General features: G+C 41.5%; 1 protein-coding gene across 1 annotated transcript in view; it reads right to left on the bottom strand.

Moving 5' to 3' along the window:
* Positions 1–25,230, bottom strand: part of DIAPH1 (diaphanous related formin 1) — a 105,023-nt gene extending 79,793 nt beyond the window's left edge. The window contains 1 exon segment of the mRNA XM_030827470.1: positions 24,918–25,230. Coding sequence (XP_030683330.1) covers positions 24,918–25,034 — 117 coding nt within the window. The 5' untranslated portion in view covers positions 25,035–25,230.
* Between the last annotated feature and the right edge of the window lie 1,760 nt (positions 25,231–26,990).

The raw sequence follows: 26,990 nt of genomic DNA, 5'->3' as shown, positions 1-26,990 counted from the left end.
AAAATACAAAAATTAGACGGGTGTGGTGGCGCCTGCCTGTAATCCTAGCTACTCAGGAGGCTGAGGCAGGAGAATCACTTGAACCTGGGAGGCAGAGGCTGCAGTGAACCGAGATCGCACCACTGCACTCCAGCCTGGGTGACAGAGCGAGACTCTGTATCCAAAAAAAAAAAAAAAAAAAAAAAGAAAGAAAAGAAAAAAAATTACCCATGTTTTAGTGTTCAGTTTGGGGAAGGACAGCAACATAATCCACGAGGGAAAAAAAGCTGCATTTCCTGAGCTAGTCCAACAGAGGGCAGCAACAACCAGCAAAATGAATCACAGCCCAGTCAGTACAAGCAAAACGGTTTTAGAATCCAATACAACACTCAAACAGCAAGCTCAACTATTAAAATAGAAACCTGCTGCTACAGTACATTCAGAGTGTATTGTTTACTTAGTTAATACTATGTGTGTTCTTCTTACAGATTCTATGTTGGCAAACGGCTTTGTTCAATAGTCATTTTTTAATTGTATCATTAGTTGTGTATATTCTCTGAAATGTAGAGTAAGTTCCTAGATCATGACAAGTTAACAACAACAACAAAAAAAACGAAAACATAGGAGTCCAGGAAGATAAATGCTACTGGAGCTTTATTTACATATCAGGTCTCAGATATCCAAGCTTCTTAAAATTAAGTCTCTAATCATCCTACCTACATCTAAATGCATCCACTTTCATCATTCTCCTTGTTTGCTATCAATTCTCTTCTGGTCCCAAACCAAACCCTTACTGTCCTAGCCTAGCTGTGGTAAATATCTCACTTCTTGGCCCTTCTATTGAGTCCTCCACTAAACATTAGCACTTATACCTTTAACTACAAATATAGATACTGAAGGAAGCATAAATACAGAATGAAGTTTTTTTAAAATATCCAAATCTGGCTTATGAATCCAGATTAATAGGAACTTTCAGGTAAAAGATGTCAGACTGAACCAAAACATCTAATTTCTCTCCTTCTTGAAACCTCACTAAACCTACAGAAAAGGTGTTTTTTAGAAAGTAAGAAGTGATGCAAGGAAAGAGCCTACAAGGTTGGGAAGAACCAAAGAGCAACTGCAAATTTTGAAGACTGGGACTAGAAGAACTAGAGGTATTAAATCCAACAGATTACAGAAAGCTGAGTCCTAAACCGGAAAGAGCAATAACCAACCCATTACACTTAAGGATCCTCAAAAGGCTCAGGAACAATTGGCACCAGATATCTATGGAAATGGGAGTTAAAGGAGGGGGAGGCTAAAAATAAGACTGGTTGGAAGCTGTTTAAGAAGCAGTTAGATCCCTAGATCCTACCCCACCCCTCAACCATGCCATTGGGAAACTACCCTCCCTTCTTCCAGCAGAGGTCGAGAAGTTTGTTCTCAGAAGAGGGTAAAACAGAGGGTCTCTGGATTGGAGGATGCCAGGGACCCTATACTAAAAAGAAAAGTAAACCTATGCATAGTACATACTGAGACACTCAGCACTTTTCCCCCTCTAGTATCTTAGAGCCCCAGCAGCCTGGCCTTTCCCCTTGAGACAGAAGGTTGGAAGTGTCTTCTCTCTGGGGAATCAACTTAAAGCTTGTGACACAGTCCAAGTAGATCACTTCAGAGCTCCACTGTCCAACATGTACCACTAGGCACATATAATTATAGAGCACTATTAAGGTGTCTAGTGTGAGGAGGAATTTATTACATTTTATTTAATTTTAACAAAATTTAAATGGCAAATAAACTTTTGAAAGAAGCTCAACATTGTATGTCATCAGAGAAGTGTAAATTAAAATAAGATACCACTACATACCTACTAGAATAGCCAAAATCCACAACACAGATGACACCAAATGCTTGCAAAGATGTGGAGCAAGAACTTTCTTTTCTTTTCCTTCTTTTTTTGAGATGGAGTCTCGCTCTGTCACCAAGGCTGGAGTGCAGTGGCATGATCTCAGCTCACTGCAACCTTCGTCTTCCAGGTTCAAGCCTCCCGAGTAGCTGGGATTACAGGTGCACACCACCACACGTGGCTAATTTTTGTATTTTTAGTATGGGGTTTCACCATGTTGGCCAGGCTGGTCTGGAACTCCTGACCTCATGCGATCTGCCCATCTCGGCCTTCCAAAGTGCTGGGATTTATAGGCGTGAGCCACCACACCCAGCTGAGCAAGAACTTTCAATTCATGGCTGGTGGGAATGTAAAATGGTACAACCACTTTGGAAGAGTTTCACAGTTTCTTACAAAACTAAACATACACTAACATAAGATCCAGCAATCATGTTCCTTGGTATTTATTTATCCAAAGGAAGTGAAAACTTATGTCCACACCAAAAACCCGCAGAGAAATGTTTACAGCAACTTTATTCATAATTGCCAAAACTTGAAAGCAACAAAGACAACCTTCAGTAGGTGAACAGGTAACTAAACTGTGGCACATTCAGACAACAGAACATTATCTGTTGTCTTAGTGCTAATCTTAACATATTGCTAAAAGAAGCTGAACTGAAAAGGCTACATATGGCTGGGCGCAGTGGCTCACAGCTGTAAACACGGCACTCTGGGAGGCTGAGACGGGTGGGTCACTTGAGACCAGGAGGTTGAGGCCAGACTAGCCAACATGGCGAAAACAATGCCTCTGCTAAAAATACAAAAATTAGCTCAGCATGGTGGTGGGTGCCTGTAATCCCAGCTACTTGGGAGGCTGAGGTATGAGAATCGCTTGAACCTGGGAGGCGGAGGTTGCAGCGAGCCAAGATCGAGCCACTGCACTCCAGCCTGGGTGACAGAGAAAGACCCTGTCTCAAAAAAAGGAAAAGGCGGCCAGGTGCGGTGGCTCATGCCTGTAATCCCAGCAATTTGGGAGGCTGAAGCAGGTGGATTTCCTGAGGTCAGGAGTTTGAGACCAGCCTGGCCAACACTGGGAACCCCCTTCTCTACTAAAAATACAAAAATTAGCTGGGCATGGTGGCGGGTGCCTGTAATCCCAGCTACTTAGGAGGCTGAGGCAGGAGAATCACTTGAAACCGGGAGGCGGAGGTTGCTGTGAGCCAAGACCACGCCACTGCACTCCAGCCTGGGCGACAAGAGCGAAACTCCGTCTCAAAAAAAAAAAAAGAAAGAAAAAAGAAAAAGGCTACATATTATATGTACCCAACTATATGACATTCTAGAAAAGGCAAAACTATGGAAAAATTAAAGAGAACTGTGGTTGCCAAGGGTTGGGGGAGGCAGGTAGGGTAGGCAGGTTATGAATAAATAGAGCACAGAGGGTTTTTAGGGCAGTGAAAAATACTCTGTATGATGCTATAGTGATGGATATATGTCATTCATGGATTGTACAACACTAAGAGTGAACCCTAATGTAAACTATGGACTGGCTGATGCTGATGTGTTAATGCAGGCTCATCAGTTGCAACAAATGTACCATGCTAGTGGGGGATGTTGACAATGGGGGAGGCCATGAGATATGGTTTGGCTCTGTGTCCCCACCCAAATCTCACCTTGAATTGTAATCCCCATAATCCCCACATGTCAAGGGCGGGACCAGGTGGAGGTAATAGGATCATGGGGGCAGTCTCCCCTATGCTGTTCTCATGATATCAAGTGAGTCTCATGAAATCTTATGGTTTTGTAAGCATCTGGCATTTCCCCCGTTTGCACTCACTCTGTCCTGCCACCCTTAGAAGGCAAAGCAGGTGCCTGCTTCTCCTTTGCCTTCCACCATGATTTTAAGTTTCCTGAGGCCTTCCCAGCAATGCAGAACTGCGAGTCAATTAAACCTCTTTCCTTTATAAATTACCCAGTCTCAGGTATTTCTTCATAGCAGTGTGAGAACGGACTGATACACCATGCACGTGTGTGGGCAGGGATATATGGGAAATCTCTGTATCTTCATCTCAATTTTGCTGTGACCCTAAAACTGCTCTTTAAAAAAAAGACTTAAAAAAATTTTTAGGGACTGGCTGTGGTGGCTCACATCTGTAATCCTGGCACTTTAGGAGGCTGAGGCAGGTGGATGGCTTGGGCCCAGGAGTTGGAGACCAGCCTGGGCAACATGGCAAAACCTGCCTCTACAAAAATATTTAAAAATCAGCCAGGCATGGGCCAGCCGCGGTGGCTTACGCCTGTAATCCCAGCACTTTGCGAGGCTGAGGCAGGTGGATCGCAAGGTCAGGAGGTCGAGACCATCCTGGCTAACACAGTGAAACTCGTCTCTGCTAAAAAATAAATACAAAAAATTAGCTGGGCGTGGTGGCATGCGCCTGTAGTCCCAGCTACTCAGGAGGGTGAGGCAGGAGAATCGCTTGAACCTGGGAGGCAGAGGTTGCAGTGAGCCGAGATCACACCACTGCACTCCAGCCTGGGTGACAGAGCAAGACTCTGTCTCAAAAAAAAAAAAAAAAAAGTAATAATAATTAGCCAGGCATTGTGGCGCTTGCCTGTAGTCCCACCTACTCAGGAGGCTGAGGTGGGAGGATCAGCTGAACCCCAGAGGTTGCAGCAAGCTGAGATCACATTGCTGACAACAGAGCAAGACTATCTCAAAATAAATAAATAAATAAATAAAAATTTAGTTTCTCAGTTGAGATGTCTGTAAATGTAAAATAAACACTGCAGTTCATAACAATATAAAAAAGTAAAATATTTTGTTAATAATTTTTATATTTCATTCATACCGAAATAATATTTTAGATATATTATATTAACTTAATTTCACGTTTCTAAAACTAGAAAATCTAAACTCACAATGTGATTCACATTAGATTTCTATTGGATGGTGCTGTCCTGCGGCAAAGCAACCAGCTTTCAAATCCTACCCATGCACCTGGAGTTTCCAATCTGCTTTGTAATCCCTCATTCTTAAACATGAGTAGACAATCCAGGATTATCAGACATCTGAGGAAAGCTCCTAACATGAGAGAAAATGGGGCTGGGGGAAGCAACTTGCCAAATAAACAGTATGCAAGAAGAAGAAAGATGTTCTAAAAATCATTAATATCCACAAGAAACATTCAGAGGAAAAAGAGCTCATTAGAAGTTTAAAATATGAGAACAGAAATTAAAACTCAATAAAAGGACTGGAAGAATTAAGGAAATTCCCCAAAAAGTACAGCAAAAAGAAAATTAGAAGACCAGTTTGGGAGGACCAATATCCAAATAATAGGAGAAAACATAAAATAGAGAGCAAGTTATCAAGGAAATAAAGAAAATTTCCCAGTATTGAAGGATAAGTCTCTAGCACAAAGGACAAAAATAGATTATTCAAAGGCACATAATGGTGAAATTTCAAAACACTGGAATACAAAGAAAATCCTACAAAATTCCACAGAAAGGATGAAAACAGGTCATATACAAAGGAATCAGAGCAGTTCTGGGTTTCTTAACAATATCAACAGCTGGGTGGCAATGGAACAAGGCCTTTAAAAATCTGAAGAAAAATAATTTCCAAACTACAAATCTATACCCAACAAAAACTATCAATCAAATGTCAGCTTAGAATAGACATTTTCAGACATTTAAGCTTTAAAAAATCTGTTCCCATATACCGCAGGAAGTTACTGTAGGACATGCTCCACCAAAATGAGGACGCAAGCCAAAAAAGTGCAAGACTTGAAATACAGGAAATGAAACCTAACACATGAGGAAATTGAAGGAAATCCCTTGGATAAAGATTCCAGGATGACTGTATGTGCCAGGTACTGAGAACCACCAGTTAAAAGGGAGCAGTAAGACTTGAGCCAGACCCTTGAAGCCTGTCATCACCATCATCTGCTTTTGTTCTGGCTTTTAAAATTCACAATACCTGGGTGAACCTGACCCAGATGGTTGGCCTGTCTGGACCATATGTTAACAGTTTTTTTCTTTCCTTCTCTGCTGTACTAACTGGACTGTCAAGGATACTCATTCCACCCCACAGAACCTTCCCGCTTTGACTTATTCAGGAGAGCCAGAGGTTGCATATGGTAAGCTCAGAAGCAGAAAATACAGAGCAGTGTACTTCCCCAACCTTATTCCTGTTAAATGTCTAGCACTTGGCCCCCAGATGCTCAACTGTGGCGAACCCTGTTTCCCAGGCCTTACTCATGTCCTGGCCAAGTGATGTCCTTAGAATCTAGGTGCACTTGTAAACACTCAGAGAATCTGAAGCTGGACTATGACTCTGAGATGGTATTCAGTTTTTCTCTGCCTGGAAGACTCCATCTAACAGTGGCAATGCCAACTTTTATACACACGTTAGATTTTTGTTTCTTAAGTTTTATATCTTTCATTTATATGCAAATAATTATTAATGAAAACATAAAATGTTTTTAAAGGGGTAGAAAAACATTTATTCTATAGGAGTTTTTATGCAATAGAATTAGATGACTAGATAAATGTCTAAAGGTCATTAGCTGGTACAGGAAAATAATTTTAATAGAATTGCATGTATTAAAATGAGCTTCTCTTCTCCAAAAGATTCTTAATGCTACCAAATCTTACTTAAATCAATACAAATTGCTCAAAGGTACAGTACATCAAAAGTAACAGCATCAAATATAAATATATTTGGCTGGGTTCTTCTCTACTAAGACCATCCATCAACATAAAAATTAAAAGCTGTCCCTTTACTCCCCTTCCAGAGAGTAATTCAAGTTCTGATTCAGTTACCACATCCTAATGTAATATGTGGTAAGATAAATCTTTTGGTTACCATCTACAGGAAATTAGAAACTTCCTAGATACTTTATAGTTTATAACAACAACAACAACAAAAAAGTCAAAAGACCCCAAGGTACTTATTCCCTGTAAGGTCAAGCTAATTAATAACTTAATGAGTTTGAAACACCCTGATTAATTATTATCAGAAAACATAAATGAAGTTTAAAACTTATTTTGCATATCTGGATTTGTTCTTGCGGTGGTGGTGGTTGTGTGTATTAATACTTCAGCTTTTTAAAAACGGGCCAATGGCAGTCTTCTGCACAGAGGCTCCCTCTGTTTGCTTAGTAACAGAATTGAACCTGTTGTAAATTCAGGACACAAGAAAACTCATCCAAGAGACTGATTCACCTCTACTTGATTCTCTGAATCTTTAACTCTTCACTTTAATCAGAAAAAGGGCCCAGGGAATACTCAGACAACTAAGCATGGTCTCTTGGCACAGGATGCTCATGTAGCCAAGCAAAAGGTAATTGGGTAGTTCTTAGCAGCAGAGAGGTTAGCAGGGATCTAAAAAGAGAGTATGACTAAACATTACTCTGAACACAGAGTACATTCTACATAGCAAAAAGTGTTTCTAATTCCTACTTCTGTGCTTCACATGGACAGTTAATCATGGACAGTAATTGCAAGAACCATGTGGCTAGCACACGGGAAGTATAAACCCACACTGTAAGCCTCTATTTCATTACTTTCTAAAGATTTTGTTAAGGCTAAGTTGTAATAGACAACTAGAATTATATTTGAGTTCTTGGCTAAATGGACTACCACCAGAACAGCACAGCTGAATGCCACTTGGTCCTTACACTCTGATGATTCTAGGAGGCCCAGGATCCCTGGGAACTACAAAGGTTTTTGTGATCTCGGCTCACTGCAACCTCCGCCTCCTGGGTTCAAGTGATTCTCCTGCCTCAGCCTCCTGAGCAGCTGGGATTACAGGCACCTGCCATCATGCCCAGCCAGGTTTTCTTATATGTATAATCACAACACAATTCACTAACTCCCTCAGCATACACTCCTACTTCTCTCTTTTCTGACATCCACCCTTGCTCATGGGCTAATTTAGTGTGAGGAACACGTTTAATGTGATAGGTAGAAGTCTAAGATGTCCCCCAAGTCCCCCAAGATTGCTAGCCTGATGTACATACCCTGTATAATCATCAGGACTGTGAATATGATAGGATATCACTCCTCTGATTAGATTACATTTTAGGCACAATTGATTTTTTTTTTTTTTTTTTTTTGAGACAAGGTCTCACTATGTTGCCAGGCTGGCCTTGAACTCGTGAGCTCCAGCAATCCTCCTGCCTCAGCCTCCCAAGTAGTGGGGACTACAGGCATACAGCACCATGCCTGGCTCGGGCACAACTGACTTTTAAGAAAGGGGAATTATCTAAGTGGGCCTGACCCAATCCCATGAACCCTTTAAATCTAGACATCAGAGACACAAGGATTCAGGATGCCATTTCTGGCATGAAGGTGGAGGGGGCCAAAAGGCAAGGATTATAGGTAGCCTCTGAGTACTGAGAACAGTCCCCCGGTGACAGCCAGCAAAGAAATAGGAACCTCAGCCCTATAACTGCAAGGAACTGAATTTGGCAAACAATTTGAATGAGCCTGGAAGCAGATTTTCCCCCAGAGACTCCAGGTGAGAACTCAGCCCAGCATGACATTATGATTTCAGCCTTGTGGCTGAACCCAGACACACAATCCATGCCGAACTTCTGACCAACAGAACTATGAGCTAATAAATGTGTTTGTTTTAAGCTGGTAAGTTTGGGGTGATGTTATAAGCAATAGGAAACCAACACATTAAGCAAATTGCTGAACTCTGGAATTTATCTAGAACTTCGCTAAAGGAAAAGGCTCATGAGTCCTGATTTTTATTTCTGGCTTCCTAGAAAACTACAAGTATGATTTTGAGCAAACAAGTTTAATTCTTCATGCTTCAGTTCCCCCATTTATTAACCCCCCACACATACCTCTTACGACCACTGAGGTCATAAACAAAATGGAGTGGTGAGAGATCATTCTGTAAAGGCAAATGTGCTACAAGACTTCTTGTAAAATACACATCTGAAGATAGACTAGTGGATGCTTTATGCCAACAGTATGGCATAAGGAATAATCTATTCCTTGTCTATAAATTATACACTTAGCCACAATTATTACACAAAAATAACAAAAGGACTCACTCAAGCCAGGCTCTAAATATTTTATACTAGAACTCCCTTTTTTTTCATGTCCTTTGTAGGAACATGGATGAAGCTGGAAACCATCATTCTGAGCAAACTATCGCAAGGACAGAAAACCAAACACCGCATGTTCTCATTCATAGGTGGGAAATGAACAATGAGAACACTTGGACACAAGGTGGGAAACATCACACACCGGGGCCTGTCGTGGGGTGGGGGGAGAGAGGAGGGACAGCATTAGGAGATATACCTAATGTAAATTACGAGTTAACGGGTGCAGCACACATACATATGTAACAAACCTGCACGTTGTATACATATAACCCAGAACTTAAAATATCATAAATAAAAAGTAAAAATAAAATAAAAACAAAATCTTAGACGCAGAAAAAAAAAAAAAGAACTCCCTCTTTTTTGAGATGAAGTATCACTCTGTCACCCAGGCTAACGTGCAGTGGTGTGATCTTGGCTCACTGCAACCTCTGACTTCCAGGTTCAAGTGATCTCCTGCCTCAGCCTCCCGCGTAGCTGGAATTACAGTTGCATGCCACTGTATCTGGCTAACTTTTCTATTTTTTTAGTAGAGAAAGGGTTTCGCCATATTGGTCAGGCTGGTCTTAAATTCCTGATCTCAAGCGATCCACCTGCCTCAGCCTCCCAAAGTGTTGGGATGACAGGCATGAGCCACCGCACCGGGACTATATTAGAACCTTCTTAACAGAACATTTGTTGTAACTTTTTCTGTGAACCAGACTAAATTGCATGAGGGCAAAATCATGTCTTATTCAAATGATGTGGCCCACATTTTAATAAATACATTTTAAAATTAGCATCACTATAGGTTTAGGAGCATCATCCGAAACAGTATATTTATTCTTTCATTACTCTATTCAAATCGAGAAAAGTAAGGAAAAGTTTCAAGTCAAGGTATATGACAGTATACTATGATCGTTATGAATAGTTCAGTAAACCATCAGATCAAACCTTCAAGAGTAATGTCTTTCCTTATGAATGAGACCAAGGAACCTTGACTGGAGCCCACAGGACAATAAGCCCTCAATAATGACAAAGTCTACCTATGGGTAAAATGAGAAATAAGTATCACTACAGCCAAAAAAAATTTCCTTTCATATCCTAATCTACCTACTCAGAAAGAATAGGTAAGGTAAAGCATATGTCACTTAGAATCATGCAGAACAGAGAGATAAGGGTCCAGCTCTGATTAATTTCTTTATTCAGGATTGACATAGTTCCTTAGGGTACTGAGGCAACAGTGGATCATAATAGATTGAGGCCTGATCTAGCTTTGCCACAAAAAAAAATTTTTTTTTTTTTGAGACGGAGTCTCGCTCTGTTGCCTAGGCTGGAGTGCAGTGGCATGATCTCGGCTCACTGCAAGCTACGCCTCCCGCGTTCACACCATTCTCCTGTCTCAGCCTCCCGAGTAGCTGGGACTACAGGTGCCCACCACCTCGCCTGGATAATTTGTTGTATATTTAGTACAGACAGGGTTTCACCGTATTAGCCAGGATGGTCTCGAACTCCTGACCTCGTGATCCGCCTGCCTCGGCCTCCCAAAGTGCTGGGATTACAGGCGTGAGCCACTGCGCCCGGCCTTTGCCACAAAATTTATCACATTTCCACTAAAGGAATGTAAAGTCAGGGTAAGCTTTTAAAAACTGACCACAGTTTCAGTCTTCCTATCTCTAGAGCTGTGTTGTCTCAGAGGACTAGTATGAAGAATAAATAATCAAACAGATATAAAGCACTTTGTTTTGCAAAGTACTTTGTAAAAGTTAAATAATATATGATGGAACCACTGAAACTGGCTAGTTTCCCTTCTTCAATTCCCACCCCTTAAACAGAAGTCAGTTAGAACTAGAGAAAATGAAATAATGGACAACTTTAAATGCACAGAAGAACTTTCCCTTCCATTTTCAAGGAATGGCCCAAAGACAACAACAATTGAATTAATATTTTATCTAGCATTTACAGAGAAACAAACTAGATTCTGACATCACCGTTATTGGTGCCTGCAGCCTACACAGGGGTTGTGTAGAGTTGGAGTACCCACTTCAAAAAGAAAATAAAGGAAAGAAAAAGGGTACCTCAGAGGAAAGGAAGTCTAGGAGAGGGGCACAAAATGACCAGGAATTTAAAAATATAAACTATAAACCTAGAAGAGCTAAATGTGTTTAAGGGAAAGAAGGCTGAAGATTACCTAGCAGTCCCCAGAAATGGAAATGATAGGCTCATCTTCTCCATGACCACTGAGGAAAAAGTGCTGAAGGATTAGGTAAGACTGTAGCAGCTCCTCCATTAGGTTCACAGTGCCTCAGCAGCCCCACAGCTAAACCAAACACTGGAGAGTTAAACTCATTAGTTCCACAATGTATACATATATCAAAACATCATGTTGTATACCATAAACAATTTGTATGTCAATTATACCTCAATAAAGCTGAGAAAACATAAATAAATAATAAACTTGTTAGAATTCATACAACAGCCAACAAAGGAAACATAGTAGAAGACAGTCCAAGATCTTTTATTCCTAATTAAAAGAGTTCTATCAATCTACCCCTGCCTTCCAAAATCTGCATTTTTTCCTAACCCCACCCGGGAGCAATGAAAGATTCTAGGCAGTGGCCAATGTCAAGCACAAGTTAGAAATGCCGTATAAAGAACAGTAGTAACTGTAGTCCATTCCGTATTTCAATAATTTGCTTATAAATGTGAAATAATCTACTTATAAATGTAAAGCAACTAACTTTATGTCCTGCACAACTGTCTAAAACTGTTGGTGAGTCTGCTTTCCAATAAACTTTATTTCCCAATTATAATTAAAATGAGGGGAAAACTATCTTAATATTAGAATTGGATCCTCTAACAGGTCCAAAGTATCACTTCTCTAATAGTCCAAGAAAGCAAGTATCTTGGGGAAAGGGAAAAAGTAACTTTTTGCCTACAGCTCAGCTCATCCTAAAGCCCTGCAACTGGCAGCCCGCATCCTAGGTAGTTGACAGCCCAGAGGGAAGGAGGAAAGGCCACGCCGGTTTCACTATTCCAGCACAGCAGAACAGGTAGAAACCAGGCTGAGGATGCCACATTCCTCCAAGTCCATCCATACAAACTGCCAGCCCTTGCACTATAAAGCACACATGGTTTGGGCAAACAAGCTGCCAATAGAGAAAGTGCTCAGAGTCTGGAAGTCCTACTTTCCTATCAAGTATCACAAGGTGTAGCAGGCACACCGGTATCTTCTGCTCTTCACAAGGTGAAAGCCAGCATGCATAGTCTGTCATTTGGTGAGAGAACAGTAAGCAAAGCTTCCTTCCTTTCAAACATTCTAAGGTTCCAATACAACTTTTGAATACATATACAGGAAACAAAACATAATGTTAACCAATTTTTCCAAAATTTCAACATGTTTCTCAAGCTTCAAATCTTGATACTTGCTCTTCCTTTCTTACTAGGCTTTCCCTCTGCTGCCTGAGCTTAGAGAAGACTGTGATCACTCCTTTAAAAAAAGGGGTGTTGTCCATTCATTTAGAAATAGTCAGTGACTCAGGAATGCTGTTTCCCAATCGCCGTAGCAACTGTCTTCTCCTCCCATGTTATGATGTGAGTAGCAGGACATCTACTCTTCCTCGAGGGTGGGCATGTGTGTGACACACCCAAAGCCTAGCAGACAGCAGGAAGTTTCTGTAACTGCTACCGCTTCTACATACAGGCACCAAGTATGAGGACACCTTGTTTTAAATCCCATTCCCAAAGTCCTTTCATTTCTAAATAATCTCTTTTTTGTATCCTCACACCACTCCTGAATACCCAGAAATAATCCTACCCCTACTGACAACCGCTTAACTAATCCAACAATTATACTACTACTCAAGAAGCCAGACTTGATCCTATGAAACCATAGTAAATATTTTCTGGCCTGGTACACATTCAGAATAAGATTTTGAAAAAATCTTGGGGAGGAGGGGAGAAGAGCATGAAGATGAAATCTTATTATTTCTCTACCACCAGAAATATAAGCAAGTGTTAAAATAAGGTTGTTCTGATACTTCTAGCAATTGTACTTGTGTTGAACTATGTTCTAACACAAACACACACAGAATTTCATGCCAAAGTACTTAGGATCCAAAGAAACTTCCATGTATCATGTACTGTTCTCTTTGGTTCTAACCATTAAAAAAAATTAATTTCTGAAAAACAAAGTATGGGACTGTTTTACTCTTTTTATATACATTTGTATTTTCTTAGAAAAAAACTATCACTTTTAGAATACACATACATTTCCATTTTAAATTAAGGTGGCAATTTTCAAAGATTAGAAAGCTGGAAAATTTTTATGACACTATTTTAAAAGCAAAAAACATCTGTAAACTATAAAGGCAATGTTGTAAAAATATCTGTGCATAGAGATAATGACCAAAATATACAAACACTATGTAAAACAAAAATGAAAAATAGAAACTTGGGGTTCTTACATATTGTTTCAAAAATATATATGTGTTTTCAAAAAAAAAAGCACACACAAAAAATCATTAGCACATCATCTAAAAGCAAAACATCATCATCCAATTACCATATGCAAAATGCCTATTGGTATTTACTCTTCTCCAGCGGTATTTTGCTTAAGGAAACATTCTAGACAAGGCACAGTTACAAAGTTTAGGTATGACAATGCAATGTGAGAAAGAATACTGAGAAGAATATTAGTGGAGTCTAAAACCTAGGTCATCTAATTATACGACTTTGAGCAACTTAATACCACTAGGCCTCAGTGTCCTCCTAATTTTAAGAGGCTGGGTCATATTATTTCTAGGGTCTCTTCCGACTCCCTTAAAGACTGTACTTAGGTACTACTGCTCTTTTTGAGGGCAGCCCAATGCCTGCTGCTTGCCTGATAATACGTATCCTACAGTGGCTTCTCACCACTTCTTCTTGTGGTTTCAATCACAGGAAACAGACGTCACCCACAGACCTAGAAGTAAGTAACGAACAGCCCTGGCGGATGCAAAGAGCTGCCAACTAAGACCAACTCCCATCTTTTAAAAATACAAGAATCAAGAAAGAAATCACTAGAGACCTCTAAGCCCTGACACACATCTTTCACAAAAACTAAGAAAACTAAATATATCCCTCTAGGCCCCATGCAAGATGAAATAATTTTAGAATAGTCCAAAACTATTTTGCTTCTATGGCCAAATGAAGGAACTGAAGGAATTCTTATAGCTCTGGGTGGGAGTATATGTGCTTATGAAAAAATGGTGCACTCCTACTGCCATTAGTACTTTTTGTGGATATCCAGACATATCCTGAGGACTTGAAAACTCTTCCTTGTTCTCTTCTTTTAATATTCAATGTAAACCTTTCTGTAGCCATTAAAGATCATATTAATAGATTCAAATAATATGGGAACTTAGCAATTATTCACTTTAAATGTATGTAACAATCCCTAAGGGCACTGAGTCAAATCCTGCTTTCATTTTTATTTATTTATTTATTTTGAGACAGAGTCTCGCTCTGTCACGCAGGCTGGAGTGCAATGGCATAATCTCGACTCACGGCAACCTCCACCTCCGGGGTTCAAGCAATTCTACTGCCTCGGCCTCCCGGGTAGCTGGAACTACAGCTGGGCACCACCACAACTGGCTAATTTTTGTATTTTTAGTAGAGATGGGGTTCCACCATGTTGGCCAGGCTGGTCTTGAACTCCTGACCTCAGGTGATCTGCCCACCTCGGCCTCCCAAAGTGCCTGCTTTCATTTTTAATAATAAAAGTTGATAGCCTTATACTATGTAAAATAACGTAGAGTTTTTTTTAAACCTACAGACATGTTCTTTCATTAAACACAAGTCAAAACTACCTCTCTCTCCAGAGATAAATAATAATCTCTTCTCAACAGAGTTCTTCTGGTCAGGTATAGTTACATTAGTGATTCTCTCTGCCCCATAGTTACTTTGGTGAGAGAGAATTAATGTTTTCAAAACTGTCAGTCTCCTATATTAGATCACAGAAACAGAGAGCCTTGAAAATAATCAAGATTCCCAAGGCTATTAAAAAAAAAAAAAGGAAGCAAACCTTAAGATGAGAAAAAAAAAAGATTCCCAAGGTTAACATTAAAACTAAAATATAAAATACATAAAGGATATTAACTAACATGAGCTAAATACTACCACTACTCTTAGAAACCTTACAATCTAGATGGGAGATAAGACCCCAAAATAAGATATAAACATATATTTTTGCATTCAAGAAAGACAGCAGAATACTTCAAATAAGTATGCAATCAAAAGCTAAATTGTACTGCATTAGAGAAATTTAGAAGAAACAACAGGTCCCAAAGATAGACTCAGATTGTTTCCACAATGGCATTACCCATTTGAGCCCACAATTTTCTTATACATCCTTGAGATCCAGCTGAAGAGTCATATCTTTTAAAATCTAGATTAATTTCTGGAAGTCTAAAAAGTTCAACATATTAAAATTGGTAAGGACTGAAAATCAAATAAACTAAACTTTCTAAACTCCATCTAAGTAGCAGAAATAACTTGGTGAAAACTGACCTTAATGCTATTCCTTCTTGGATATTCCAATGTACTTACTGTCACCACCACATATCACATGGCCAAAAATGGACCTCAACATGTATTACAACCTGTTACAAAATGCTAATTTTCAATCCTGCTTTCTGCAGGTTTTTATAGAAAGGGAACCTTAAAGCCCTTACCAGGAATAAAATAATTTCTATGAAGTGGCTTTACCTTTCTTAAATGGTTCTACTAAACCTCATATAATTGCTATAATCAGGCCATTTCTCTTTACTACAGCCACATATTCACACCTAAGCCTTTGTTCTACTGCTCCCCATCTCATGAATTCTTTCCCTCTCTACTCTGCCAAATCTTGGATTTTATTCAAGGCCCAGTCATATCCCCCATCTTCCAGGAAGCTAAGTAACACTGCCTGCCATTACATTCTGGGTCATTAACAGTATCTGGGGCATTAGCAGAGATGTTAGAAATGATTCACAATAACCCCCTAATTTTACAAGAGATAAAAAGATGAAGAAAAGTAAAATAACTTGCTTAGAGTTCACATGGTTAATTAGTGGTAAAGACACAACTAAGCAGCTACATATGGAAAGAATAATTCAGACAGGGTGGGAGATAAAAGTTCTATTTCTAGTTTTAAATTTGGACAAATCACTTGTCTAGTCAACATTTCTTAATCTATAAAGTAAAGGGGTTGATAGCTGGGCCTGGTGGCGTGTGCCTGTATCCCAGCTACTCTGGAGGCTGAGGTGGGAGGACTGTTTTGAGCCCAGGAGTTCCAGGCTGCAGTGGGCCATGACTGCACCACTGCACTCCAGCCTGGGCAACAGAGTAAGACTCTGACTCTTAAACAATAAAAAATAAAGGGGTTGAATTAGATAATTCTTAGCATCCTTTTGACTCCAGCATTCTAAGATTTTGAAACTTAGGCCTTCTGTCAGTCCAGTAGCCTTTCCACTTAATTCCCTCACTTCTATGAATTTCTACAGCATTTAAAGTCTAAGATCACAGCCTTAGAGCTTTTTCTATCCCTCTTTTATAGACGTGGTTGAAATTACAATTTCTTAAAGAGCAAGAACTGAACCTGATAGGACACTCTCAAGACTTCTTGGTCAGTCTTTGGATCTAGAGTAGATAGGTGTAGACTCAGGAAATCAAGAGAAACTCTGTTCCCTACTCCTCACCACCAGTCACCAGAAACAAATCCCAGTTCCAGGTACTTGGACCTCTGTGGCAATGTCTTAATTATTAACCACTGGCAAATAACTGCCAGGTCTAAAGAACAAACTTCAGCAGTTCCCAGACTCAGAAGAGATCCTGGTTATTAGCCATTTGCAATCATTACAACAGTCAAATTTCAGGGGCACAAACAGAGGTCTTTAAGAATACCAAACGTCAAATTTAAAATATAAAAAGGATAACTATAGAGATGGTCTAGTAACAGCTTCCCCTTTCCTGTAACATTGTTACCACTACTTGTGGCTCTCAGCAATTTAAACAACTAAAACTCCTGACAGGTGATGCTGTTAGAGCTGTTCTACTTACGAAGGAGATACAGTTACATTAAAAAATAATAATTTAAGCATCATCCTAATAACTCATGAGCCAAGGGAAAGATAGGTTTTGCAAGCACTGTAACAGCTATTTTTTCATGCCTACAAAAGGTTTAATTAAGATTCTTCCAATGGCTTCAAAGTCTAAATTACTAAATGCAAAAAACAGGCATTTAGCCACTACGCTTTTTACATCTAAGCCTAGTACTTTTTTCCTGCCAACTGAACTCTAGGAGAATCCAGTTCATTTTAATAGACTGTAGATGACCAAAGAACTCTAAGGGAACACCACCAAAATTTTCTAAGAAATTCCTAGCAGTGAATACTCTTACACTGCAGTCCAGTTTTACACTGCAGGCACAAAAACTGGACACACATAAACTGTCAGTACAATGTAGTGAATAAGTCCATGAGTTTTGAATCAGCTAGGCCTAGGTTTGAATCCTAGCCCTGTCACTAACTAGTTCTACGTCTTCAAGCAGGCTGCTTGATCTGAGTTCCAGTTTCATTACCTATAAAATGGGAATAATAACAGTACCTATTTTATAAGGTCAACGTAGAGATTAATGAGATAATAAATCTAAGGCTCTTTAGCACTGCACTAGGGATACAGTTAAGCATGCAACAAACAACTGCTTTTATTACTGCTACTGTTACTGTTATTATTCCCTATCCTAGTCTGGAATGAATTAATTTTCCTTATCTATAAAGATGCTAAACATTCATTAATATTTATAAACAAGAAGACTGGCATTACACAATCTGTAGTATACTGAATACAGGAAAACAAAAGGTTGCTACCACCGCCACCTAACAGGAAAAAAATGCTTCCATGATAAATGGAATGAAAGTCCCAAAATCCTCAGAGTATCAGAAATGTTCTGTGTTGACCACAGGTGACAATTTATATCCCAAGGTGAACGTGTGGAACTAACATATGCATGGTAGAAAAGAGGCAAATTTAAAAGCTAAATCTATACAAGTTCTAGAAGAAAAGAGAGCAGCCGAGCACAGTGGCTCACACTTGTAATCTCAGCGCTTTGGGAGGCCAAGGCAGGAGGATCACTTGATGCCAGGAGTTTGAGACCAGCCTGGGCAACATAGTGAGACCCCATTTCTTTCTTTCTTTTTTTTTTTTTTTTCTGAGTTGGAGTCTCACTCTGTCGCCCAAGCTGGTGTGCAATGGCATGATCTATGGCTCACTGCAACCTCCATCTCCTCAGTTCAAGCAATTCTCCTGCCTCAGCCTCCCGAGTAGCTGGGATTACAGGCACCCGCCACCACACCTAGCTAATTTTTGTTTATTTATTTATTTTGAGACAGTCTCATTCTATCACCAGGCTGGAGTGCAGTGGCACAATCTCGGCTCACTGCAACCTCCACCTCCCAGGTTCAAGCGATTCTCCTGCCTCAGCCTCCTGAGTAGCTGGGATTACAGGCGCCCACCACCACACCCAGCTAATTTTTGTATTTTTAGTAGAGACAGGGTTTCACCATGTTGGCCAGGATGGTCTCGATCTCTTCATCTCGTGATCCGCCCACCCTGGCCTCCCAAAGTGCTGGGATTACAGGCGTGAGCCACTGCGCCCGGCCTAATTTTTGTATTTTTAGTAGAAACGGGGTTTCACCACAATGGACAGGCTGGTCTCTTGGCCAGGCTGGTCTCAAACTCCTGATCCTCGTGATCCGCCCACCTCAGCCTCCGAGTGCCGGGATTATAGGCATGAGCCACCATACCCCACCTAGTGAGACCTCATTTCTACAAAAATAAAACATAAAAAAAATTAGGCCAGGTGCAGTGGCTCATGCCTTAATGCCAGCACTTTGGGAGGCCAAGGTAGGAGGATCACTTGAGCCCAAGAGTTCAAGACCAGCCTGGGCAACACAGTGAAACCCCATCACTATAAAAAAAAAAAATGAAAAATAAAAAAATCAGCCAGGCATTGTGGTGCGTGCTAGTAGTCCCAGATACTCCAGGAGACCAAGGCAGTTGGATTGCTTGAGCCAAGGAGGTCGATGCTGCAACTGAGTTGCCACTGCACCACTGCACTCCAGATTGGGTAACAGAGTGAGAGCCAAGCAATAGAGAGCCAATTTCTTCAATCTTTTTCCTTTCAATCTCACTGCTTCTAGTATATCTGTTCCTTTTATATAATCTCTTTGTACTACTCCAGCCATTCCCAAGATCCTGAAATTTAGTAAAGGAAATGTAGAATCCAAAATTTCTGCTCCTCCTCCTCCACTTGTTCATCCAATTTCTATCTCTTAGCCCCTTGATGTTTCCAACCTACAACTGCAAGAAGTGACTGTTGCACTGAGTGGGTGTTTGGACTTGATGACATTCAAAGTCCCTTCCAACTCTGAATTTTTTTTTTTTTTGAGACGGAGTCTCGCTCTGTCACCCAGGCTGGAGTGCAGTGGCGTGATCTCGGCTCACTGCAAGCTCTGCCTCCCGGGTTCACGCCATTCTCCTGCCTCAGCCTCCAGAATAGCTGGGACTACAAGCGCCCGCCACCATGCCCGGCTAATTTTTTCTATTTTTTTAGTAGAGACGGGGTTTCACCGTGTTAGCCAGGATGGTCTCGATCTCCTGACCTCGTGATCCGCCCGTCTCGGCCTCCCAAAGTGCTGGGATTACAGGCATGCGCCACCGCGCCCGGCCTAACTCTGAAGTTTTAAGGGTACCATTCACAGTAAGATTTAATGGAAGTAAGAATTTCAAAGTTGAAAGAAAAATGAAAGTTATCTTGTAATCAGTGGTAAAATTCATTAAAATATTGGTCTATTTCTCTTTTCCTTCAGTAATTCTTTTACTTCCTTAAAAAGGGTTTCTTGATCCTAAGAAATTTGTTTAAAAAAAAAGGAGAAAATACAGTAAAATATGTTCATAGTAATTATTCTTTACTTTTCAATTTTAGCTTAAAGGTTTTAAGAAATTTTAGTATCAACAGCTTCTGACTGCCCTTAATTCCCCAAAGGCCTGGCTATTCATAGGGCTCAAATCAGCCCCCACAGAAGTAAGAAAGGAATAAAAACACAGGGAGGAGGTGACAGGCAGCCAGGCAAGGGGAGAGTGTGGCTTTGTCTCACCTAACCCCAAGGAGGGGCAAACATCCAATGCTTTGCTGGTAGCACAAAATGAATTTTTTGCCTACTGCTTTCAAAGGTAATTGAGAAAAAGAGGCTCAACGAAAAAAGAAAACCACTTAAGTAATACAAAGTTTGTTTCAAAATGGGGATTTTTGTAGCCATGAATAATTTCAGCTACTGAGACATAAAAAGGGATATATAAACCTGCATATACAAACTCTTTGCTTCTCTATTAACATCTAGTATTTATCAATAAAAATTATTTTAACCTGTTCTTCTAAATCATATGTGACATACAACTTATCTTTTAAATCTCTATTACATTTCATGGAAGATAAATAAAACTCCCCGAGAATAACCTGGCAATACATTTATAAAATACCAAGGGCCTTGGGGAATAACAAAAGGTTATTCTACGACACAGGAAATAAAATTATTCTGACCCATGCACCCATCAACAAAATTAAATCATGTCTCACTATTTTCTTAGCTTTCATAATAAACATAATTTACGGGTCATAAAATTTTCAGCTCTTTTTAAAAAAAATTTACCAACTCTCCCAAGGCAGAGATTTTAATTCTAAGGCATTCCCTCACTTTCACCTCCTGTGAGGGAGAATTTTCTTTGAGAAAGTACAGGTAACCATACCAAGTAGACTCACGATCTGTCTGTCCTTAAGACAAGGCAGGAAGAATGGCGGAAATTTTTAAGCTATCATTCTGTCATCTCAAACATCTCACTAACATTCCTGTAGGCTCCCCTCCCTCTTTCCAAACTAAATAATCCTTGCATTTATCATCTGTTAAAAAAAAAATGTGTGCAAGCGCTCTGTATATTTTTCAGTTTTCTGCAAACTTTCGCAAAGCTCTCTGTATATTTTTCAGTTTTCTGCAAACTTTTGGATTAAAGTTAATGTTTTAAGAGGATATAAGCAGAAATCTGCACGAACAATTCCACTTCTTTCTGCCTGGCATCTTTTAATTTCTCTCCTTTTGGACAGGAGTCTACAACTAAACATTTATACTCTATTACTTTGCATTTAGAAGACTGTGTAACTGCAGCATGACCATAACTCAATATAGGCATCTAAAATTAAACAAATTTTAATAATTTTAATAATAGTAAAAATCATTCTCTTGGCTGGGCGAGGTGGCTCACACCTGTAATCCCAGCACTTTGGGAGGCCGAGGCTGGCCGATCACGAGGTCAAGAATTCGAGACCAGCCTGGCCAACATGGTGAAACCGTCTCTACTAAAAATACAAAAACTAGCCAGGTGTGGCAGCGCACACCTGTAATCCCAGCTACTTGGAAGGCTGAGGCAGGAGAATCACTTGAACCCGGGAGGCGGAGGTTGCAGGGAGCCAAGATCGCGCCACTGCACTGCAGCCTTGGACACAGCAAGACTCGTCTCAGAAAAGGAAAAAAAAAAAAGGGCCAGGCGCGGTGGCTCACGCTTGTAATCCCAGCACTTTGGGAGGCCGAGGTGGGCAGATCACGAGGTCAGGAGATCGACACCATCCTGGCTAACACGGTGAAACCCCGTCTCTACTAAAAATACAAAAAAAATTAGCCGGGCGTGGTGGCAGGCGCCTGTAGTCCCAGCTACTGGGGAGGCTGAGGCAGCAGAATGGCATGAACCCAGGAGGCGGAGCTTGCAGTAAGCTGAGATTGCACCACTGCACTCCAGCCTGGGCAACAGAGCGAGACTCCGTCTCAAAAAAAGAAAAAAAAAAATCTCTCTAATGCCACACCAAAATTCATGTTTTACAAAGTTATGCTCCTAGTTATATCAGGAAGCATATCACTTTCTCAATTATATGAGAATGCATGCAAAGTCTATTAAATGCAGGAATACTCTGCAGCCTCCTAACATCCCAGTTCTACTTATTCCCCTTACGTATATTTTGGAAATCAGTCTATTTGACACCCACATTGATCACTGCTGAAAAGTCAGAAAACCCTCTGTTCACCTAAAATTTTTATTTTCCTTCATCTTGACTTGTGATAGGAAATGGAATAATGCTGGAGAAGGGGTATGCTCATGGCCCAGGAGAAGACAGACTCATGAAGAACCAAGGGGTAATACCAGGCAGCCTGGCTTCAGCCACTCACTGTCAGCACTTCTAACAATCATGTGTTTTTAAAAGAGGATGCCCAACCACTTTTAAACTGACAGTCCATCTCCTTTCCACACAAGATGCCTCAGAGGGTAAGAGCAGATCTTAGACAATTTGTGAGCTCTGTGTTCTCATCAGTTAATCCGTATTTAGAACCTGCATAAGCCAGAAAAGGTATGTAGCAGCTAAAGGAATTATAACCCCTCAAATGCAAACAACCTTCGGGCACACTTAGTCCAAACCAGTGCAGTTTTATACAGTACATTCTTAATGGAGTTCCAGAGGACACATACTTTAGAAAAGGTGGAGGCGGCAAAAGAGCTTTGAGTTCAGTTTTAGCCTATAGTTCAAGAAAACTAAGCCACGGGTATCAAAAGCACACCAGCAATCTCGCCCACTCCACCCACCCACGTATACATACACAGACACAAAGAGAAGTGGATTGCAATGCTCCTCCTCATCTCTCATGTCCACAGAGTTCTCATAAAAAGAGCAAGAGGAAGAAAGAATATTCTGATGCCTTGAGATAGGTTACATTTGGCAATAAAAGGGTTAAGCAGCACTACTTTCCTAGAAACCTTCCAATTCCGTAGCTACTAATGCAATTTTCCTCATTACCTGAGTTATTTAGTTTTAAAAATTCAGCAGATTAAGAGTTAAGACTAACACCGCAGAAAGAAAAGAGAACTTGGTTCAGCTCCACCCTCTCTAAAGCAAATACCAACAACCCTGAGCCAAATCCATTAAACATATAGAAGACTTCATGGACATTCCAAAAGACAGGTGAAAAGGGGTTGAGCTTCCTCAGGTTTCTCACCTTACAGTACCACACACATAGTAGACTTCACAAATTCGTGAAATAAACAATTGTTACATAAAATAGAGTACATATAAAATTCTACTCAAGACATGAAAACAAGTCACTGAGGTCACCACAAGTCAGCAGCAATAGCTGGAATTCGGGTGAGGAAGGTCAAACAGTACTCATGGAAACAAAATCAAAACAAAAAGATATAGAAATAGAAGGAATATGAGCCCTAGAACTTAAGTTTTGGAAGGAAAGCTAACGGGGGGGAGGGGTCAATTCTTATCCTAAAGAAACATACAAAAATGCTACTTTAGTCACCAAAGGAGGAGAGGGTGTCAATACTCTTAACCTTGTATTTCTTGGGTGGGGGGGGGGGGGAGATGTTCACCAGATAAAAACAGATGGTTACTGACATCTCGGATATCACAGGAAAGGGCAGTCCAGGAGCACTTGGTCTTGCTAGAAATAGGAAGAGATGAGTCACTATTTTAATTCTATTTAGAATTAAACACCTAACCCTCCAGGGTTAACATCTCAACCCTCTAGGTCATAAAACAACATTTTCTTCCTGTTTCCACCGCTTCATCAGTTTTCTTCGCAAATTTGTGGAGCTGGGTCAAAATGTTGGGAAGTGGGACTAAGAGTTACAAGCCATTTGTTTAGTAGAAAGATACACTAGTGTAAGGGCATAAATACCTGGAAGACAAAAGAGCTACGGTTATAACTAGCTATTATAATGATCATCAATATCCAAGACTCTTCCTCTCCTGGACAGTGCCCCCCCCCCTCCCCGTATCTTACAAAGCTTTTATAGCAAAAAGCAACCAAACGGCTCCCTGGAGAGAGGTGTCGGTGTGGGCAAAAGGTAATGAAATACGATAGGGTTACATGTATATCAATATTCCTTCAGACTCGGATTGAAAGTAACTGGCACTTGAGGAAAGCTTACTCTTCTACAGGCACGCAAAGGGAAGCCAATAGTCGCCTTGGGGCACAAGAGGCAGTAGAAAAGGAGTTGAGGAGATGGTTATCATGGGAAATGTATAAAAAACAATTCAATTACAAACTTCTTGAACTCGCAGTCCAACTTTCTTCCCACAGGAGAGGTTTATCACCATCCTAGGTCAAGAAGGGCATAATCATGAGAGTTCTAATCCTCTGAAAAGTGGTAAGCAACAGGGCAAACAGAGAGGTTCTCTGGATAGAGAAATACTGGTAAACAAATAAACGTCATGCCCCAGTGACCATAGGACCTGGGCAGGAGCCTATTCCTGTAATCGCAAGGACAAACATCCAAAGAAGGACGGGGGTAGGGCTCAAGTCAGGTAACATTCCTGAGGGGAAGGATTATCAGGTGACACCGGGCGGAGGGCCCACGGGGGACTGGGCGGGAGGAAAGTTAGCAGGTAAAAAGGATCAATCATGGAGAAGGAAGTGACCTTTAGGAGAAGGAAATACGAGAATACAAAAAAGGTGTAAGGTTAAGAATAGAAAATGGACCCAGAAGAGGGGACCAAAAAAGAGGAGGCGTGTTCGGGTACTGGAGGAAGAAGAAAGGAAGTGAGGCTGAGAGGGGAGAGACTGGGCTGAGAGCCGGCCGGGGATATGCGGGCGGGAGGGCAGAATGTTAAGGGCTGGGGAGCGAGGGAAGCCCCGAGGTGGCCGGAGCAAGAGCCGGGTGGGACTCCGGGGCTTCCCGAGGTCCCGAAGGGAGAGGATGTCGGGCTGCAGAGCCGCGGACCGAGCGAAACAAGGAAGGGAGGCGCGGGGGCGGCTCCCCAAAGCCGGGCAGGCGCCCCAGGGGCCGGCTGCAGGGGTCCAGAGGGCAGTTACGGGGCCAGGCAGGAGCGGGATGGGAGGGACACTCACAAATTTCTTAGATTTGCCGCCGTCGCCGCCCGCCGAGGGCAGCTCATCTGGGCTCCGGCCCTTCTTCTTGTCCCGGGTCCCGCGGCCGGGCCCCAGGCTCCCGCCGGGCGGCTCCATGTCCCGGTTCACGCTGGCCGGCGACCCCGCGCCTACGCCGCTCCCGCCTGGCAGCTCCGCGTCCGCCGCCGCCCAGTCGCTCTTTAGCCAGCCGCCGCGCCCCGCCTCATTAGCATGCCGGGCTGCGCGCGCCTCATGAATATACAACGACGACGCCTCGCTCCCGCCCGCCTGCCCCACTTCCGCCCGGACCCGCAGCCCCTACCAATGGGGGAAGGGAGAGGGGCGGAGGGAATCCGCGGAAGCGCGCTACCTGCCCGGCGGACCTAACCATTCGGACCCACGTGGGGGGGTGGCGAGTGGGCGGTGCAGCTCTCCGCGGCCGCGGCTGAGAGCACCGCCCCCTGGCGGTTGGAGCAGCGCAGGCCTCTCGCTCCCACGCAGCGCCCACGTGGCTGTACAGCCTGACAGCCTGGATCCTCTCACACCCCAGACCAAAAATCGCATGAGGCCATTAAACTGGGAGAAAATTAGTGACAGGTTTTCCAAGAGAATGCAGTTTTTAATGTGTGCGATACCCATGGAACACATGAAAAAAATTATAAAAGTGATAGCCACCATGTTTTGAAAGCAAGGTAGCAAGAACAGAGCTCAGTCCAGGGCAAGCACTAGACTAAACCAGACTCGCTGTGGAGTTTAATTTCCTAGTTTGAATTCCAGGTTAGGTACCAACTAATTGTTTCTAATCAGGACAAACTAATTATTGCCAACATGTGCCTAAAGAGCAATAACAGTTACCACTTAACCATGCCCTTTGCTCTCTGCCAGGCACTAGGCAAACACTCTACATGTATTTTTCTAAGTCCCCACAGTCCCATGTGATAGATTCTGCTAGCCTCACCATTTTATAAATAGTAAATTTGGACTTTGAGAGTTGAAGTGACTTGCCCAAGAACGCATAATTGATATAAAATTTAAACCCAGCTTAGTCTGATTTGCTGCCAAACCCTATGTTTAACCAGGATTCCCCACTGACATAAACCAAACATGAGTGAAAAGAATGATTATTCTCCAAGAGTATATTCTTTGCTCTTCTAGCATGACTTTCTCCCTGAGCAATTTCAACCATTCTCCCAGCTACATCTGTCCCTTGTGTGACAGTTATGTGGCTACCAGTCGGCCTTCACAATATGGACTGAATAACCTCAACCACAGCTAGCAAGATTTCAAGTGTAAGTTCCTGAAGGGCAGAGTCAGTGACTTACTTATTCTACAGCCCCAGTGCCTAGTCAAGGGCCTGAGATATACCAGGGACTCTGCCAAGCTGGTTGGCTCCTAAATTTGGCATTCATCTCTCTTGTGGTCCAGACCTTCTAACAGTGACCTGATAGAATGTTACATAGAGCTGTCCATCCCATACTTCAAACTTGACTTAGTGCTGAGCTTTCTAGACGTTTTGTCCAAAAAGTCCAAAAGCTACTTTCTAAGCTAGTGTTGAGACCTGACAAATCAGAGAATGGAGGGGAGGAAGTGACCCATCTATCAGTCCTCTTTCTTGTATCAGTCTATATCTGCTACAATATCATACTACTGACTGGAATGTAAACTCTTCCAGAGAAAGGTCCATGTTTGTGGCTACTACAGTATTTAGCATTGTTCTTCACATAGACAGTTAATGGACAACTTCTTATGTCAGGCACTGTGCTAAGCATTTAACATGTTTTATCTCAGTGTATCTTCACCAACTAGCATCACTACTCTAAACACCCTGATTCAAAAACCTGAAGTCATCTTCTACTCCTCTCAAATCTGCCCAGGTTTGTCTAACTCTTAACCAAAATCCTCTATTAACTTCTTATATTTACAATAATAAATGTAGAATACATACACAGGGCCTAACGCAGGATAAGTGCTGAATGAATGTTAACTATGCTTTTATTACATGCATCATCATGCCCATTTCCCTCTCCTTTCATAAATAGGAAACTAGCAAGAATTAACATTCCTAGAAAGGCG

This window comes from Nomascus leucogenys, chromosome 2 (assembly GCF_006542625.1).
Source record: "Nomascus leucogenys isolate Asia chromosome 2, Asia_NLE_v1, whole genome shotgun sequence".
Lineage (NCBI taxonomy): Eukaryota > Metazoa > Chordata > Mammalia > Primates > Hylobatidae > Nomascus > Nomascus leucogenys.
The sequence above is the reverse complement of the archived record's forward strand: the minus strand, read 5'-3'. Positions and strand labels throughout refer to the sequence as shown.